Genomic DNA, 20200 nt, shown 5'->3' on the forward strand with positions numbered 1-20200 from the left:
TAATGAGGTCAATCGAACGTTCGTACCAACTGTCAATAATGGGTATGTCCACACCCTTCGCTGGATGACCTCTCGTAGCCGGTTTGGCATAGTATCGACAAGTTTCCGGCAAATATCTTGCTGAAAGTGTTCCCACGAAGTGACAATGCGGTTATACAGGTCGTCAACGCTGTGTATCGGACGAGAATGCACTTCCAAATCGATCAGTTCCCATAGATTTTCGATCGGACTCAAATCCGGAGACTGGGCCGGCCAATCCAAAGTTGTAAAATCGCCAAAAGGATAGCCGTAATCCTCGGGGTTTTGTAGAAATGCTTTCACATCCAAAGCAGTATGTACGGGGGCATTATCTTGTTGAAATATAAAATCAGGCCCAACAAGTCTGAGTGCCGATGGTAGCATTTCGTTTTGGAGTATGTCTAAATACTTCCAGCGATTCATGGTGTTCTCGACACGAACAACCGAGCCAACGCCAGCAGCTGAAAAACATCCCCAAACCATGACGCTACCACCATCAAACTTGACAGTGGGATGGATGCAGTGTATTTCGTACTCCTCGCCAGGTCACCGTCGTACGTACACTCTCCCGCGACATCGGAATACCGTAAATTTCGACTCGTCAGTCCATATAACACGGGACCACTGAGCCGGTGTCCAGTTCACATGAAGTCTGGCGAATTGTAATCGTGCTGCGATGTGCCGGGGTTGCAATTTCGGCTTTTTCTTTGCAACACATCCACGAAGGCTAGCGCCTCTGTATAACCGTGATTTCACTGTACTCAAACTCAAGAGTTTTCCCGGTGTCCTCATGAAATTTTGCACGGAGTTCGCGGGCCGTCTCGAACCTGTCAGCCAGACTCGACCTCACCAACATTCTGTCTTCCCGTTCAGTCGTGAGTCTCGGGCGTCCACACCGTTGTACGTTCGCCATGGTACCATGTTGCGACAGTTTTTTTGATGTTGTATCTTACACTGCCTTCAGATATGCCCAACTGCCTTGCGATTATACAGTAACCTCCGACGACCTCTATCAGAATATCAGAATATTCATAAGCAAGTCTGGCAGATTTTCCCGCCCCAAAATTTAATCAGAATTATATTTAAAAAACCCTGATTGGTCGATATTTGAATATGAATAGAAGAAATTTAACCGCATGGACTTTGGCGCCAAAGTTAATTATATGCAAATGATATGCAAATGAGTACGTCGCCGTTGAAATCTCCATAGGAAATTTCTTTATCTTGAAAACACTCGCCGTACGTCAGTATTCAACGTCCAACAACAGGTCTGCATTGACTAAAATGGGTTAAACCTTCTGCAGATCGATTATTTTTGGAAATAAGTCACATTGGTGCGATTTTTTTAGTTATATTTTTTGCCAAATGTTTATTATTGAGGTGCGTAAATACTTTCTGGCGGGTCTGTGTATATACATGTATTGGTATGTGTATCGGTGTCTGAGCATTTCCCCAGGGAATTACACACAGGAAATTAGCACCAGTAAATTACTCTTTACAATACACCATGATTCAGCCATAATGAGATGTTCCATTCATCTCCCCAGAGCACACCAATATTTGTTTTAATAAAGCAAACAGCAAACCAAGGTGACAGTATCTCTTTTGAGATAATGAAAAGACAAAAACGTTAAGATGTTTTAATGCATACATGTATTTGTACGGTAGATGAGAAATGAGATGTATGTGTATGCGTACACTCCAAAGTGACAAGAGGACACTGCATTGCAATAGATAACACCAACACCACATGTCATGAAGCGATATTGTTTTTTATTTCACTTTACACTAACAACTATTAAGTTACAGTCATTGCGGTTTCTTGTCTACTTCTACTTTCCTAGTTATGAATCTTCAAATTAAATTTATGCCCAAATCTTGCTGATTCTCACTTGTAAAATTCAATCTTTCGAAAAAAGTAGAAAATTGTCTTCTTAAAAAAATGTGTGGAACAATTTTAATGGTGAACAACTATTGGAATCTTTCTGAACAAATTATCTGGTACTGTCTTGGTTTTAACTACAGTAACTTCCTCAATGCTTAGCTGCCTGCTAAATATAAAATGACAAAAAATATCTTTTGGGTATTTCAGAATATATGTACAAATTATATACAATATTTTTCATCTTTTTTAGTTTTTTTTTGGAAGAGAGCAAAATGCATGATTTTGATGGTTATGGTATCATGTCATCCCTTACAATGCAGTTTGGGAATGGTAACAAAAACACAAACAAATACAAACATTGTTTACAAGACAAAAGATAGACAGAAAGATGCAGGATAACCTTAACCCTTCAGTGGCCATTTTCAATTTGTTTGGAATAAAAAAATACATTTGATATATAATTGACAAATTTTCCACTGATATTTTATATTGATTTAAAACAAGTCTGAAAATCTGGATCATTTGAGTCTAAAATAAATTTCAGTTTATGCAAAAAATTATAAGATCTCACAAGATTGTGTACAAAAATTTTTGGCGGGAAAATGGTGACTGCAGAAGGGTTAATATTTGTATGCATGTTACACACCGATGACATGAATTACAGTTTTAGATGATAAAAACACAGCACACAATATCACAGCATGCAAGTTACTACTCTTCCAAAGAGTTAATTTACATAAAAAATGAATAAAACAAGACAAAAAGTGACAGGTAAAAGTGGAAATGTTACTATGTGCCCCAGTGAAAGATTTTTACATTATAATGGAAGTGCGTGTCTAATGTACCAATGTACTGACAAAATGTTTCAAATCAGTAAGTGTCAAATAGTGTTGAAAGCAGAGAACAAAACAATCTTTGGACTCATATTTTCATGCAAGATGGAAGTAATACAAGCCCCATGACAATGTTAGGTTTGGAGTTGATATAACTTCATATTGCATGACAAATGACAATCATCTTTTTTTTTTTCAAAATGGCTGCCAACTCAAATTCTGCCCAACTCTGAATCCCTATAAAATACAATGGTATCTACTGAGTGACCAAAACAGCTGTGGAACAGTGGAGACTTTAGGCATTGATTGGTTAAAAATGACAAATTGGACTGAGCGCTTTTGATATTACAATGTGTGAACAAGTTTTTTTCTACACTCAGTTCAAAATGTTGATATTCCAGTTTATATGGGGCTCCATTGTAAATGATGAGCCAATGTGCCATTCATGGACACAAAACGTAACACCACAGGCAGAAGCAAGCCATTTTGTTAATTTGAAATTATCCATGAACTTCAGCTGCAGTTGACAGTACAGCTGCCACATTTCTTAAAATATTGCAAAAAGCAATTTACTCCAAAGGTTTGCTTTCTTACAAGAAATAGCCAATAAATTATCTCTATTTTAATAATTTAAATTATAAGTATGCCATGGCTTCACAGCAAAAGCAATGGTTGAAATGAAATTGCTTCCAAAATTCCAAGAATGAAAATTATTAAAGAAAGTTATGATGCTTCTTTAGCCAATTCTGTCAGTATGAGATGATGTAGGAATGAGTGCTTTTGATACAAAAACCACTATGGTTGAATATCATTGATTTATTTTATTTAGTTTTGAAAAAAACTTTTGAGCGTCCTGATTTTGCACTGTCAAAGTGACAATTTTCCATTTAAAGCAGAGATGACTGCTTTTTGAAAATGAAAAGAAATGTCAAACAAATGAGTTGAAAAAAAACTTTAATGACAATCCAATAGTTGAATTGCACTGAAACAAATAGCCAGCATTTGTCTTAGCAACTGTTGCTATGCAATGCTTTGTCAGTGAATCAGGTTTCAAAACAGTTCGGGCATGTATGATAGTCAACAAATTTTTTTTATGATGCCAGGGAAACATGGAGTTCTAGTATTGGAAGTGACCGACGCATTGTGGGTGAGTATAGTCATAATGCATCATGGGTGATTTAGAATTCTAATCTTCAAAATCATCGCTATATGCATCCTCATCAGACTCTGAAGATTCACTGCTGCTGGAACTTCCAGAATCAGACTCACCATCTGATGCAGCTGTCGCCTGCGTCTCCTCTCTCTCCTCTTTCTCCTCCTCTTTCTTTTTCTCCTCCTTGGTTTTCTTTTTCTTCTTCTTCCTCTTTTCCTTCTCCTTGGTGTTGGCAGCGACTTCACATCTGGGGGGAGAGGGAGAGAAGAGAACGATAAATATGTTGGCCTGTCCATCTGAAATAATACTACCTAAAATCTGAGTCCTATGATTTCGGTTTGATTAGTAAGTAGGCAGCAGTAGAGTAGGTATAGTAAGTAAGGTACCAAGTAGGCAATATAGTATTAACCCTTTGAGTGCTGTAATCTTTCCGACCAAAATTTTAGTGCAATATTTTTACCAAATTTTATGAATTTTTCTGTAATTCTTTTGAAATTTTTGGACCAAATGGATAGTATTTTACACAGACACCAATTTTAGGTCAAAATTTTGGGAAAAATCTGAAAAAAATGTTTGAACGTGAAAAAATATTGTCTTGGTTATATTTTATAAAGGTGACAAAAATTGATTTCGGCACTCATAGGGTTATTGGCAAGGAAGGAGATGAATGTATCACAAATGGTTAACTTATTTCAAATGTATAATTACTACTTCTAGTACTACTAACCTTGCTACTATTGAACTGCTCTTACTACTGCTAAACAGCCACAACAAGTTACAACTCTTCTGTTACTACTTTACCATTCATAACTAAACAGTATTTTACTCTTTTAATGCTATATATTTTTCCTCCGTGATTTAAGCTTTCTCAGATTGCTCAAAATTTTAACTACACTTAAAATATTTTGAATGGAAATGCGGGCAATGTAAAATTTAAACTGTAACTTCCACACCTAATGGTAGCGCTAGTACTTTGAAGATGGAAATTTTTCTCTTTTTCACATTCAGCACCATCTCAGCTACATCAAAAGCATCCTGTCACAGCTCATGGACACTTAATTTGTTCGTGTGTCACAATTTTCAAATCCTTCACTATTTCTCATTCCCACTAAAACCTCTACAACTACAACCACTACTCTTACAACTGCTTACAACTGCTTACTGATGTTTACTAGCCCATACTTCTACCACAAGTTAACAGTGACTTATTATGGACTATCTTGGCAATAAAACTCAAATGTGCAAGCGCACAACAAGTGCATATTCACTTACTTGTAACATTGGTAACCGCCCTCTACAGACACATAAGAGAAATGTCCTTTACTTCCACCAAGTCGTTTTCCGGGGCGATATTTGTACTCGCAGCACGCACTGAGTCGAATAACCTGCAGACCGTTTATGTAAATAGTTGCACTGAATGGATAACCACGGTGACGGCGTGATGTGAAGACCAATTCATCTGAAAATAAGAAAACAAAATTAAGAAATTGTAACAAGAATTATCACAAATATCCAATTGGAAAAAAGAGGGCAATATCAGATGTTTGCCCAGTCAATACAAACTGATGGGACTGCCCATAAATACTAACTCCTATTCAAACAAATAACAGCACACCTGAAGAAAACTAGGCTAAATCTTCATTACAAAAATAATCAGTTCCTTAGGGGCCTTCCTAGCTTGATGAAGCAACTTGACCCCCTAGTATTGTGGTGATTTTTAATATTGACTAGTGTGGGCCAAGTGATCTTCAGTTATGCCTGAAAGGTATTTCAACATGCACTTGTGACATCAATGGTCCTGGATTTGTCATTAAACTGCTACAAATAATAGGATCAGACAATGAGTTTCCCTGACAACAGACAGAGAGAAATCACATACTAACAATAGCCATTGTACAATGTGTCAATAGGACTGTTAAACATCTCTGATGTTGGTCTGTCTGCTGGCTTTCAAACAAGCAATTTGCAGTTATTTTTAATTTTTACCGTCATAAACGGAATGAAAGTATCCTTCTGAAAATTTGCTTGCTTGTTGTCATTTGTTCGACAGGAATGATGTTTCATAAAAATTGCAGTGAGTGAAAATAAATTGGGCATTTTTGGTGTTACCTTAATTTTTCACAAAAATGTAACAGATTTTGGGTTTTGTTTACCTGGACTTTGAAGGCACTTAACAATGTTTTGTTCGTTTGACAAATTAAATCTCCAGTTTATGAAACTCAGGTCATGAGTCTGTCATATCTGTTTGTCTGAATAACAAAGTCTAGGATATTATTCAAATGTTAGTCCCCTCACACCCCTGTATTGTGTGTTTACAGGTCCAAACACACAAATGACAATAATACACCTGCAACAAATTAATTTTGGTACAGGGGATGGTGTTAAAGCTGACCAGTAAAGCTGGGAGACACACACCTTTCCACGAATATCCGATCTAAGTTATTGAATTTCTTGGCTGAGCTATTCAAATATGCCAGTCTATCCAAAATCTCCTGTAGCTAGGCACAACACAATGTCATTGACGTTCAACAAACACTGTCTTGTTTGCATTTTTGTGAAAGAAGGTAGCTTGGGTATTTTTAAAAGTCTGATAAATCTATTCAAAAACTCTAATCTCACCTCCCTCCCTGACCAAGCCTTTAAAGACACACAGGTTTTCACCCCCGCAGTGTTGCTGGAATATAAGAATTTCGTCTCTGTCGTCCATCCTTTCGTACGATATGTTCAGGCCATTGCCGCGGTATTTTAAGGTAACGTCACACATGGACTGCAGCTGGGTGGGATGCGGATATGCCGGCTCTTTCTTGTGTAACGCCAACGAACCCTGGATACAGAAAGAGGACATTTCATGAAAGATTTAATTGATATATTGTCTCTGTCTGTTGAATAAGCGTTTAGCTAATGTTGTGAATATTACTCAGTGTAATTAAAAGTGCACATAATATTGAGTGATCCCAAACGAGAACATTTTAGATTTTAAGAGTGTGAGAAAACTTGACAGGAAAGCATTGTAACATTTTATCTGCACTTTTAGAATTATTCAATCAATATTACATTATGGGATTCTACGCATGTCTTGTGTTCCCAAGGCTGTTTGCACCGAAAATGAAGAAGTGTGCAGGTATCCATAAAAGGCAGAGACTATGATGGGGTTGTTTATACTTGGAGTAGTCTGCGTAGTCGTGTAATGATCTTCAAACAAATGTGTCAAAATGATTTGACAGTTTCCCACAACTCAAATACAAATATAGAAATGTTTATATGGTTTTGACATTGGTGATTCCATTTCATGTGTTGTTTTGTGTTATTTCAGTAAAATTATGGAATGATAGTTTCAGAGACAAAATATCTTGCTTTCATGGCCACGTTTTGAGATTAGCTCAGCACTTACACCCAGAAGACCTAATCTATTAGTATGACCTCTTTCACCACTGAAGTTTTGTACAACCTTACCAGTTTCTACAGCAAAGTCGGACTTCTACACAGGGAGAAGGGGGTGTGAAAGGGTTATGAGGCATAAGTTATTAATAGACGCAAGTTGTGTTTTTTTTTCAAGGCAAAAAAAAACTATCTATAGTAAATGACGGATTATATGTCACCAACCATCAGTGTACACAGAGCAGTTTGAACTGGGAAAAGCACTTTTAAGTATGCACAGAAAAATATGCTCACTTTGTTGGATTTTTCTTGAATTTTCTTGCCATCCTTGGTGACCACAGCTCTCCGATGCCTGGGGGTTGACTTGGGCGTTGAGGTGGAACTCTTCGGTGGGGGTTGAGGAAGAAGTAACGGCACTCTATACGGAGATCCGTCACTAGCACTGATGTCCAGGTCGGCCATGTGAAGTGAAAACTGTTCAAGTGCTGCAGGATCCAACTGCGAACAGATAAAAAAAATTGTTTGTTTGTTTACGTTTTCTTCTAAAAACAACAACAGCAGTGTTCCCATGCGAATAGCAATCAGATTTTTATAGCTTTATAAAATGAAAAGAGTAAAAAAAAAAACAGATGCAGAAAAAAGTTAACGAAAAACTATCACATTACAAGCTCTGAAATATGCATAACATACACATGCCAAATACAAGTCTGTACCAGGCATTCATACAGTCCTGATATTATTTTCATTTTCAGATCGGCATGAAATATGAGACAATTCTGTCAGACAAATACAACCAGCAGACAGAAAACTTGCATGAATCTGACACTCACTTCTACAAGATACTGTTCATCGATTTCTCCACCGTCTTCTTCCTCTTCATCTTCTTCTCGTCTTCGAGATCTCCTTTCGGGACGCCCGTCTTCTTTTACATACAAGAAACTCTGTAAGGACAACGTCTTTATTGTTAATACAAATCAGCTGAAGTCAAGCCAAGCATGCAGTCACAATAAACTATAGCACCATGCTGTTTGCCCATTTTATCATCCACAGCATGGAGAGTTTAACAACATAATCAGTTTGACCCTTGGCCAGTCATGAAGAAACACTTTTGTCCATATTTCCACTGCTGCATACAGCATACTACAGAAATTGTCATTTTTCAAGTGCTGTATTATGAATAATATCCTCAAATAAAATCTATTTCTGTCAAAGTGAATATTTTTACATGCCAGCCATTCACTGAGAATATCATGAATGATATTCGGATACCATCTTTTTGACCACACAGTGGATACATTATGGTAGGCGCACATTTTCTGACAACACTGATGTGTGTTTGTAGTATACTTAGATAAATGACGTGTTCCAAGGGTTGCTTTTGAATCGATAAAATCTAGACTTGGACAGAAAAACATGCTGAATTCTAGATTTACTGACTACATGTAGCTGAAGCAACTCTTCAGAGTGGCCCTCTCTTGTTGTATCATTTTTGATACATCTTTTATCTTTTATTCCGATAGTTCCCATTCAACGCTAAAATTTAGGGAAAGCGTGAGAATTCGAGGTAAACAGGAATGGCTTCCAGGTGTAACCCTTAAAAAAGTGATGTCTAACAACCATCTCCAATTTTAAATGAATGCGCCTAAAGGCTGTGCTCTCTTACTCAGTGATGATATTCTATGGCGTCTACAAGAAGTAATGGGTGCACACTTATACCATGCCACACTGAATGCTCACTGTGTTCAGAAATTTCTGTTCTCCATCGCCGCTGACAAAAGTGAGATTTTCAGAACTTCAAATTCAATGGGCCATCAAAATGCAACTTTTCTGAAAACATCATTGAAGTTTTAGCATTTTGTGAGATCAACAGCAAGGTCATATATACAACCAGTATTTCAAAAACACGTTTCCAAGGTGTAAAAAATGACAAGCTGTATAAAATATACATTTAGCAACGTGAGATATTTTTAGAAATAAAAGGATTTTATTCAGTACTTGGGCTTAATTTCGTTTGTATACATGTGTGTTTACGTCAGCGTGGGTTTAATTCTGTGTAGCATGCCTTGAAGTCAACGATGACTCGCCAAAGATGTGCTTGTTCATAGAAATGATGATTTGCAGCAAGGGCCTTTGGGCACTCCCTGGCTAAATTCACAAAAATCCAAGAAATTTCACATCTGAGTACTCATGGGCTAACGATTGACAATTTGGGCTGCTTCCATCACCAACGTAACATAATCATAAGCTACTCATAAACAATACAATTTACAAGCAGAAACAGAAAATGAAATCGTAAAATGTTTTTCATGGGAGATGAAGCAATGTGTCAGATGCCCCCCTATGGTGAAAAATCTATTAGGATTATTATATTTTAAATATTAATGATGCATGTTGTGTACCATTAAATTAATTAGTTAGAATGTGAATATACCGTAAAAACCCTATTAATTCGACCACTCTATTAGCCCATCCTATTTTTTTCTCAAAACGCAATTTTATTTTACCCTTATCAGTTCGATCACCAATGAAAATTGGGACTTCCTAAATCTCTGTAATTCAACCAACCAATCATGACATGCTGTTTTGAACATTTTTTTTCAATAAAATACACAGAACAATACAATGTACAGCACAGAATGTCTAAGTCAGGACTTCAGGAAAGTAACCTTTATATGTTTCAATCATTCAAGATGGTGAGCATATCATTTATAAACTGTCAAAAAAAGTTGAAATCCCCCATCATTCAACCACTGAAATTATTTTGGCTTTGCTACTTTTCTAATGATTCAACTATTTCAAATCATAATTATTTTTTCTGGTCGAATTGATAGGGTTTTTATGGTATCACCAATAAGTCATCTTGTTCCAGCCATGGAGGTAGCTACTACCTCCATTTTCCAGCTTTACTGACTGATTCAACATCCATTTTATATTGCTTGCCCTGCTTCAGATAAATGACCCGTCCTATACTTTTTTTGGACATGTAACAATTCCTGGGCAGAGCATAACTTCTGATCATGTAAGGGGTGGGCCACCACCAATCTATTCATATGTTACATACCATACAAAAGAATGCATCTTCACGACAAAAAAAAATGTGCAAATTATGCCTTGTTATATAAACTGGCCACCCTTTGCTGTCTCCAAGTTGTGGAGAGCACTCTCTCTCTCTCATGGGGGAACATTAACAACCTACATTAGTCATCGTCTTGATGATAATCCCTAGCAATTCACACCCCTTACTGGGTGGATTAAGTTAATTTGACATGAAAACGAGAAAATGATTGATCTACAAGGTTCTTTCCTGCAATGAACAGTGGCATATAAAGTCTCAATTAAGGCTAATGAAGTCCTGTGTGATACCTGAATCCTTGTTGGAGGTCTCAGAATGAATTCTCGGAGGTCGAACGAAATCATATTTCATCTAATTAGTCATTTATTTTGCTAATGGTAGGATGCCCTTTGAAGGTTGCTATCTCCCTAGAATGGAATTAAACTTCCTTTCCATTGTTAACGATAACCTCGGCGGGATCCTGTACGGGATTGCATCTAACATCTTTTCGTAAGACATGTCAGCTAAAAAGTAGAATTTTGTGTAATGCTGTTTGTGAAAATTCCTGAGTGGTTCGACACCAAATCGTAAATTGCTAGTTACGCAAACTAAAATCAAAATCCTGGTGAACGGACCAGTCCTAGTGTTCATCATAAAGAATCAGTACGCCCACACATGGGTTATGTTACAACAACAAACCTTTTAAGGTGCTTTTCTCAAAAACACAACACAGAGCAAAAATAGCATCAATGATAGCATGCTCCCACTCACACAGAATCAACATATGGTATATGTGAGGTAAAGTGGTGAATATGCACAGAATACACTTGAAGAGAATCAACATATGTGTATACGTGAGGTAAGTGGTGAATATGCACAGAATACACTTGAAGGAATCACATATGTGTATACGTGAGGTAAAGTGGTGAATATGCACAGAATACACTTAAAGAGAATCAACATATGTGTATACATGAGGTAAATGAGGTAAAGTGGTGAATATGCACAGAATACACTTGAAGAGAATCAATATATGTGTATAAGTGAGGTAAAGTGGTGAATATGCACAGAATACACTTGAAGAGAATCAACATGTGTATACGTGAGGTAAAGTGGTGAATATGCACAGAATACACTTGAAGAGAATCAACATATGTGTATATGTGAGGTAAAGTGGTGAGTATGCACAGAATACACTTGAAGAGAATCAACATATGTGTATATGTGAGGTAAAGTGGTGAATATGCACAGAATACACTTGAAGAAGATAAATTATTCAAAGTTGAAGGCACTGGACCTTACGACATTTAAATATGCAAACTTCATTATCATTTACACCACATCAGAATCAAACCTGGAAGCTATCGAAATTGTCGTTTTGGAGAATGGCAATTTGACCATACATCACAACAAATTGGCCCCAAAAGATTGACATATAGAAATTTGATCATCATTTGAACAAATTTGACTACAGTCATTTTAGCAACTTATAAAATTGACAGCTGTTGGATGGGTGGCTTCAGAGAAGTAGATGCTTTCATCAAAATTGAGAATAATTGAGCCAAATTGAGCTAAAAATTACGTCTCACAAAAATTTGTACTTGGATTTGCAGTAAATACTGACCCCTTCTCTGCCTGACGATGAGTGACCCGTGTCTGGACTAGGTGCTGTCCTTGGTCTTATGCCGTCTCGGCCTTCACTTTGGGAACGTCGTGTCTGGCGAGCAGAGCGTGACTTTCCACCAGACCGTCTTGGCGACAGGTACGGCAGTATGTCTTCATCTCCTCGCCTTGTCCTTTCAGACTGTTGATGGAGGAAGAGTACAGTAAAAATACAATCCGTTTTTCTACAACTTTTAAACAACTGCACAAAGTCTTATAATTCTTATGATCACATACATGATATTCATTAACTAAGTATATAAAACTGTCAATGCTTTTCCCAAACAATGTAAACACTCTAAAAATTTTTTTAATTTGAATTGATAGGAAGACAAAAAATGTATCATTTTAGCAAATATTCATCTTCTTCCCATTTCTTGACATAACTTTTTCACTGCACACTACTCGGTTGAATGAATTCAGAGTTATTATATTCAGCAGATTTTCAAAACAACTGACTCTAGAAGAAGAAATGCTTGGGGTACAGTTTAAAGAGAAGAAATAATTAGCTAAGTGATGAGTAAGTATGGAAACTATAGCCAACCATTTCATTGACTCAAAATTCATTACAAAATTACAGAGGAAGACCATTTGCATATCATTTGCATATACCGGTAATTAGAAATTCTTTTGAAACAGTAATGGTTTTACTGTTTTAATATTAAAACTCTGCACATCAGATCTATGTACAGTAGTGCTTACCTTCACCCTATGAACTAATTCTATTTTTGCAATTTCTTCTAATTTTCTCTTGATTTCAACTTGTCTGTGTCTTTCCATGTCCAGTGATTTGTGCACGATAGCCTGCGCCATCAGTCCCCTGACGTGTTTTCTGTGTTCTTTCCTCGCCATGTTCAGTCTGTAGGTCTGTTCAGAGATGATTTCGCCCCGCCGCGAGATCAGCCCAGCTTTGACGAGGTGGCGGCGCATACGCGTGTTGTTGAAGTAGCCGACCAGGTTGCGGTCTGTGAGGCTGTTGTACGCAGCCAGCGGCCTGCAAACGATACAGAAAAACAACAGATATTTATTAGAAATGTTTGTGTATCTATGTGTGTGGTCCATTTTGCATCACTGATACTGTAGAAAAAACTGAACATTGCATTGGGCACACATTATTGATTTCAACCTATGTTTTTCAAATAACAGAAATACGTGAACAAAGCAAGTGAGAAAATATAAAAAGCTTAGAAATGAAACTATTACAATGAAAACAATATTATATTACATGCAAGTCTCCCGAATACACATTGCGTATACTCTCGAAAATAATTATATTTATGTATCATATATTCATTATAAGTACAAAATTGTACATAATTTGATGGAACTTTTTGCACATAGAAATTGCAGTCATGGTGAAGGAGTTTACCCATATGTACATCATATAGACATTAAACAATGACACACGATACAAACTTGAAATGAAGACGAAATGAAACATGCTACTATGAAATATACACATGAACTGAGAATGCACATGCTTTGAGTGGATTCTTTGTTCAGTGAATAGCCTTGGATACAAAACAAATAGCTGTACACAAATTGTGTTCTACACAGAAGTGCCACTGAAATTCAATTGTGATCATCGGTATATACTCATGGAACATTTTCTAATTTGGAAAAGATCACCGGTAAACCCATCTTTGACTAAACAATTACCCAGTGTCTTTCAATTTGTGTATCAATGATTAAAACTGATGATCTTGTTTGAAGTTCAATGTTGCATGTAACTCATCAAATTTAATCTCCTATTTGCTGTGGACAAAGCGACATCTACACAATTATATCTGAGAGAATTCAGATTTACAACCGGTCGCTGACATGAACTAGTAAAACAATATTTTTGTCAACAGATACCGGGAAGCGTCGAACGCTAGCCTGTTGTTCCATGTCTCCTCTCTTGTTATCTTGTGGATCACTTCTTTCCTTTTGTCTTCGATGGATATCTTTTGGATTTCTTTCCAAAACACGGGGAATCGCTCATTTTTCCTGCCCTGATGGTGGTGGAGATGGTGGTGGGTCTTGTGGGCAGTCGAGGTTTGACTGTGTACGGCCAGCGAAGGCATTCTCTAAGATCTGGTGTTAAAATAAATGATCTGTAAATCAAGTCCCAGTTTGAAGACGAGCACCTCACAAGCAGAATGTGTTCCAAACTCTGCTCTACTGTGCATATATGCGTCTTCTCTAGTTCTGTATCACCATGGCAACTATCGATATGCGTGTGGCCAGAGGATATCAATAGTATTGATGCTGCCACACATGTATTATTAATGTCTCTCTGTGCTCTATTCACGACAGTTACGACGATTGCCATGAAAACGTGAAAGAAATGTGACTGATCATCAAAGGCACTGAAACAAACATTCTACAAATATGCAAAATTGATTCGCACGTATCATAGCAACATACTTACATTCCAACCTACAGAAAATTCAATTTGTAAACTAGCATACGTTTTATGTCAAATTTCATCTTTAATTTCTTTTCATTTCCACTTAAAATTTGTTATCTTCATTAAACACTGTGTTATACCTTTCCAATTACATTATGTTCTCAGAGTCAATTTACTGAGTAATCTATATCCTTCTCTGTTCTCGGTTTCATTTTGTGCGTACACACTTCTCTACAACAGGAAAGGCAGGATGGAAATGTGTTTAGAAGCTTTAGGCTACAACATCCATTAATACACTTTAACAAATACCGTAGAATAAACACTGATGGAATATTCTTTGTGCTGGCTTTACATTACAGAATCATTTCCTTGTTTATTTTACTTTTCATTTCATCTGAGAAAAAAAATAAAGCTTTATTTCCTGTGAAAATATATCCAGGTGTCTCTGACTGCATGAAACAATCAAGACCTAACACCGCCTTACACTTTGGCTCTGAAGGTGAGGGGAACTGCAAAAATGTAACTTTGAATAGAAAAAAATTATAAATCATCAAATTATCACAGTATTAGCTACAGATGTGTCTATCCAGTGACTGAACTGTTTTGTTTTTTTTTCTGTCCATTTGTTCAAGCTACAAAACGTGTATTCTTGACACATATGTACCAGTAGCACACAATGCTTTTTTCCTATCCTATGGTTCGAAATTGTGTCAGTTTATTTACTCACAAAGTGGTATAATAATTCATCCATGACCTACATGGCAGAGAGGATTATAAACATCCACAACCTGACACTACCACAATTAGTATGATACGTATAAATTTCCTGTTCAGTTGAAATTCAAACAATGAACTCACGTGTGTTTCTAGTTATGTCCTCAGTACCAAGGCCACGTTGCAGTATATGTTTAAAAGCTACATTTGTGCATATACCTTAGGGCTCCTGAGCATTGAATCTCTGTTTGACAAGAACTGTTTCCCTGACAACCACCTTCTCTGCTTACATATCCACCATTAGAGTCACCAAGCCATGACCTTTGACCCAGTGCATGCAAATTAAATACAAGTCAGGCACCAATAGAACCATATGAACAAAATCTCTTGTTTTTATGATGTGAGATGTCTGGAATACGAGCATGCAAATTCTTTTCTGTAGTTCCATGGTACTAAGGTCAATGTCAGGTTCTCTTTTTACAGCCATTTACAGGTTTGAGAAAGAGGCGTTGCCTTTTGTTTAGCTTTTTGTTTTACTAGGGTATACCAATCTACATGTACCGGTAGTTCTTACATTTTAGCATTCCATGGCTGAAGATCAGTTTTTTATCACCAAAGATGAAAAAGTGCCTATTCTACAATGCTGACTCATTACATAAGTCATTATTCCTGACCTATCACAATTTACTGAGTGAAACAAGAATATTCAAAAATTAACAATAACAACATGTTACCTAAAGATGATCCCTTTGATACAACTGACAACGCATTTCTAGATATAAATTATAAAGAACAAGGATTTCTTAATTCCAAATTCTGATCAAAAAATTCAAAATCTACAGTAAGTTTTCTCCTTTTTATCAATACACGTATCTTTAAAAGATCACACTCTAGTCTTGACTGAACATTCAGCCCCTACGAGGGCGCTCAACTACCTGCTACCCAACATCATGAAGCGTCCTCACAAGACAAAATCCTTCCAGTTTAATCTAACACTGAACAAATATTATTGAAAATTATTATGTATGATTCAGTTTACTGAAAGGATTGCTACATACAAGTAAAATACAAAATGCTGATACAAGTTCAATTTCAAAACTTCTGTGCACTCGTATGATTAAGTAAATACAGATTTTTACGATTTAAACAATTTGTATACAGTATATAACTAAGTTTCCTCGCAGGTAAAGTAAGGTAGTACACATCTCAAACGTAAAAGACTTAACCCTTTGAGAACCAAAGTCAATTTTTGTCGCCTTTATAAAATGTACCCCAGTTAATTTTTTTGCAGATTTTTGCCAAAATTTTGATAAAAAACTGTAGGCAATGAAATTTTATGTCCATTTGGTCCAAAATTATCAAGCAATTACAGAAAAATTCATAAAAATTTGTAAAATGTTGTACTCAAATTTTGGTTGGAAAAAATTACAGCACTCAGAGGGTTAAAGTATTGCTCAAACTTTCCTTGATGAAACTTTCAATTGTTCTTTTAACAAATACGGAATAAAAATCAAGGGTCATAATGCAAAGTTTGAAACTAAAGAAACAAACTACTCAGCATTTTAATACCAATAACTGAAATTCTAAATGGCTGCCATCCCTGTATTTACTCAATGGGGAAACAAATACAATTTAATTTTCAAAAAAAACTGTGACAGTAAATATTTTTCTTACTTCGAAAAGCTTTAAAATGAGCCCTTGCAAGTGGTTAACCAGAAACGTCTTGGGAAAATTTGCGAATCTGAATATCTGTCCCTAAGGCACATTCTACCTTTACAAGAACACGGAAATTAAATATGGCAGTAAAAATTCTATGAGCAGTATTCAATAGTGCCACTTGTGATCAGCTTATTTGCAATGTGCCTTTTGTCCGTGATTAGGAACTTAATAAACTGTCACTTCATGTCAACACAACCTGTTCACAATGAGAGATCTCATTTGCATAGCCAATGGGTTGCCAATATTTTCACATAAATAACAGTTCTATCTTCTGCCACCATTTGAAACACGAATGTTTCTTATTTGCTTTTTTCAGCCCTTTTTTCATCCCTTTTTTTCATCCCTCCTGAAATAAATGTTTAGAGTTTGTATCGCTTCTTACTGTGCTTTATTGTTTTTATCAGTCAATTCCAAAATAACAAGATGGTGACAAAACCGACTGACTGGCAACAGAGTGTTTGTTATCGCATTGCATGTACGTGTATACATGAACACTGACACATTGAAATTTGTTTGTCATTTGATTTTGTAAATATCAATACAGTTTATACAATGAAAAAGTCAGCAATGGTGTTTGGTACAAACAAATATCCTATCCTGATAAAGTATGATATTGTGCGACTGTAGCTAAAAAAATCCTTCACACTATAAACTAATTAGCATGCTGTAAAGTATAAATTACAAATTCAGACAGCATAAATACTTTAAGTGTTTGTTGCCAAGATTCCATCGAATTTTCGTCACTGAGTAAAATGTTTAGCAGTTTCTTGAACCATGCAGATTATGAAAGGAGCTAGATATGTAATTCACTGCGATGACATGTATGGGTGTCTGGTTCACTGAAAATCTGACTAGTCTAGACATGTCTACAGGTTTTTGGCATGCATACAAAAGATAACACAATGTGATAAAACAGTTTTGTAAAGTGTCTTATCATAACCACTTTGTCAAACCTACATTTGTGGACATCAAATATATACAGTATCTGACTCAGAATACATCTGGAGTACACCAACTCAAGTGATGAAAGATTTCATTCAGGGTGCAATATTCTTTGACAACTACCAATCGTACCAACACAGGGTGTTATCAGACTTTACAAGGCAACAATGGACCAAACAAAAAGTGGTAATCAGTTGAGTTTAACCCTGTGACCTCCACCTCAGTGTTTTCACCCCTTTCACCCCTATTCTGGTTGCAATGCTTCGGTCCAACCACCATTATAAAGGCTAGTGGGGGTCAGTGTACACAGAACAGTGAATAGGTAAACCGGAATTGTTTCCATGGTGACGATTGATGCTCAGGCTGTGAGGGGGCAATGTTTCTTATACATCAAATCTGTGACGCCCTGATAAATCCATTGATTGCAGCAAAGACTTGAAAATACATGTATTGTGTTGCAAAATGCTACGAGCTAGGAAATAGGAACGCAACAATCCAAATCAACCCTTTGAGTGCTGTAATTTTTTCTGACAAAATTTAAGTGCAAAATTTTACCAGATTTTGTGGATTTTTTGTTATTTTTTTGATAATTTTGGACCAAATAGTTATCACCTTGCATTGGTTACAGTTTTTGATCAAAGTTTAGGGGAAAATCTGAAAACAATAAAAATTGACTAGGTTTTATTTCATTAGGTGACAAAATTGACTGAGCACTCCAAGGGATAAAAGGCAAAAGACAATCTAAAATCATGAACAAATATACATATCATTGTGATTTCGCTCAAAAGTTTAGACTTTACTTAATGGCCTGCTATTTTTCACCTATGAAAAGGAAAAAATGGTGTGTGTGTTGGGGGGAGGCTGAGGAGGCTGGCTCAGACATGTACGAGACTAAAATATGATATCATGAAAGAAAAGAAATACTGAAGCACTTATGAGAGTACATAATTTTCATAAACCGTGTTAAAAGGTGAGGATTTCCTCCTTGGTTTTCAGCTTGTTCTCACTTTCTTTATGTCTGAAGAAGTTCAGACAACAAAGTGATGGCAAAATTGATTCTTTACAGAGTTTTTACAGGTAAGAGCTGGTCAGTTTGCCAAAGGCTTTTGTGTGCGTCTCAACACCTGTCCATTAAGGTATCAGCTTTCTACCACTTTCTACAAATCCTGCAAGACTGTTTGTTGTTATGATTGCTGATAATCTCCAGGAACTACAGCAACGACTGTCAATAGAACAGTTTTTACTCTCAAACTAATCCCTGGCGACTGGAGTTTATTTTTGGTGCCTTAACCCTTTGAGTGCCAAAGTCAATTTTTGTCACTCATAAAAAATATACCTCAGTCAATTTTTTTCAGATTTTTGCCAAAATTTTGATAAAAAACTGTAGCAAACAAAATGATGTCCATTTGGCCCAAAATTACAAAAAAATTATAGAAAAGTTCATAAATTTGTAAAAATTTGCTCTAAAATTTTGGTGGGAAAAATTAAAGCACTCAAAGGGTTAATTTCAGTTTACAGAGGTTTATCATACAGAATGTACATGATGGATGTTTATCATCTTGAAATGCATTGATTTATTGTCAGTAATGCGATTATGATAGCTACAAAATCAAGCTACGATAAGAATGCAGCATATATTACAACAAGTCATCGTTGATGACACAGTCCCCGCTTGTCCATTTTGTTATAATCTTTGGTGTCTAGGTAGCTGTGGTCTAGGTAGCTGTGGAATGACATTGATGTAACGGGTGCATCAGGCCTGTGACTTGCATAATAAAGTAATCTGAGGAACGTTCAATAAATGACTCATCTCTGCCGGTAATGACCACTCAAGGAACTTTTGATTACATCACACATAACGATGCCCTTACTGCCTCCAGTGTCATGATGGCACATACTATACACATGGTTTGGTGGAATTTTCGAAATGGTATGGGATCGGGTATGTTGTTGTAATCAGCCATTTCGGATCATATAATGAAACAAATTAATGTGCACAAGAATGCAGCCATAGTATTTTTATCTTGTATCACGTTTGAACAAAATCAGTCAATCGAGGGACAGTGACCGATGTTTATGTTTCAAAGACATAAAAAAATCACACCAAAATTTTAATCAAATGGCTGTCTATTGACCATATGGATCATAGCACAAAATTAGTAGACATACGTATGTATGCCATAGTACTTTATCTTTGTACCAAGTCTCAACAACATTGGTTGAAGAATATTTGCATATGACTAAGCCTCAAAGATATGAAAAAATCCAAACCATCTGACAGCGATATTGGAAAAAATGACAATCTGGCAGTCATATTGGAACATGTCACGAAGTAAATTGACATGTATATGTATGCCATAGTGCTTGATCTTTGTGCCAAGTTTGGACAAAATGGGTGTAATGACCTTTGAATTACGATTCAAAGACATGCAAAATTCCAACAAAATGGCAG

General features: G+C 36.4%; 1 protein-coding gene across 6 annotated transcripts in view; it reads right to left on the bottom strand.

Moving 5' to 3' along the window:
• LOC139133537 (glutamate-rich protein 3-like) overlaps positions 1 to 20200 on the bottom strand; it is a 43720-nt gene that overhangs the window by 15281 nt on the left and 8239 nt on the right. For 3 of the 6 annotated variants that reach the window (XM_070700199.1, XM_070700198.1, XM_070700196.1), the window contains exons 1-9: positions 15232 to 15371; positions 13839 to 14057; positions 12684 to 12975; positions 11944 to 12123; positions 8098 to 8208; positions 7562 to 7765; positions 6509 to 6713; positions 5162 to 5348; positions 4006 to 4136 (exon numbers count right to left, since the gene is read on the bottom strand). In XM_070700199.1, the coding sequence (XP_070556300.1) occupies positions 4006 to 4136; positions 5162 to 5348; positions 6509 to 6713; positions 7562 to 7765; positions 8098 to 8208; positions 11944 to 12123; positions 12684 to 12975; positions 13839 to 14047 (1519 nt within the window). In that variant the 5' untranslated portion in view covers positions 14048 to 14057; positions 15232 to 15371. Of the gene's footprint in view, positions 1 to 4005; positions 4137 to 5161; positions 5349 to 6508; positions 6714 to 7561; positions 7766 to 8097; positions 8209 to 11943; positions 12124 to 12683; positions 12976 to 13838; positions 14058 to 15231; positions 15413 to 20200 lie in introns of those variants that run through there. The other 3 variants (XM_070700201.1, XM_070700200.1, XM_070700197.1) reach the window with 2 other exon arrangements.

This window comes from Ptychodera flava, chromosome 5, assembly GCF_041260155.1.
Source record: "Ptychodera flava strain L36383 chromosome 5, AS_Pfla_20210202, whole genome shotgun sequence".
NCBI lineage: Eukaryota > Metazoa > Hemichordata > Enteropneusta > Ptychoderidae > Ptychodera > Ptychodera flava.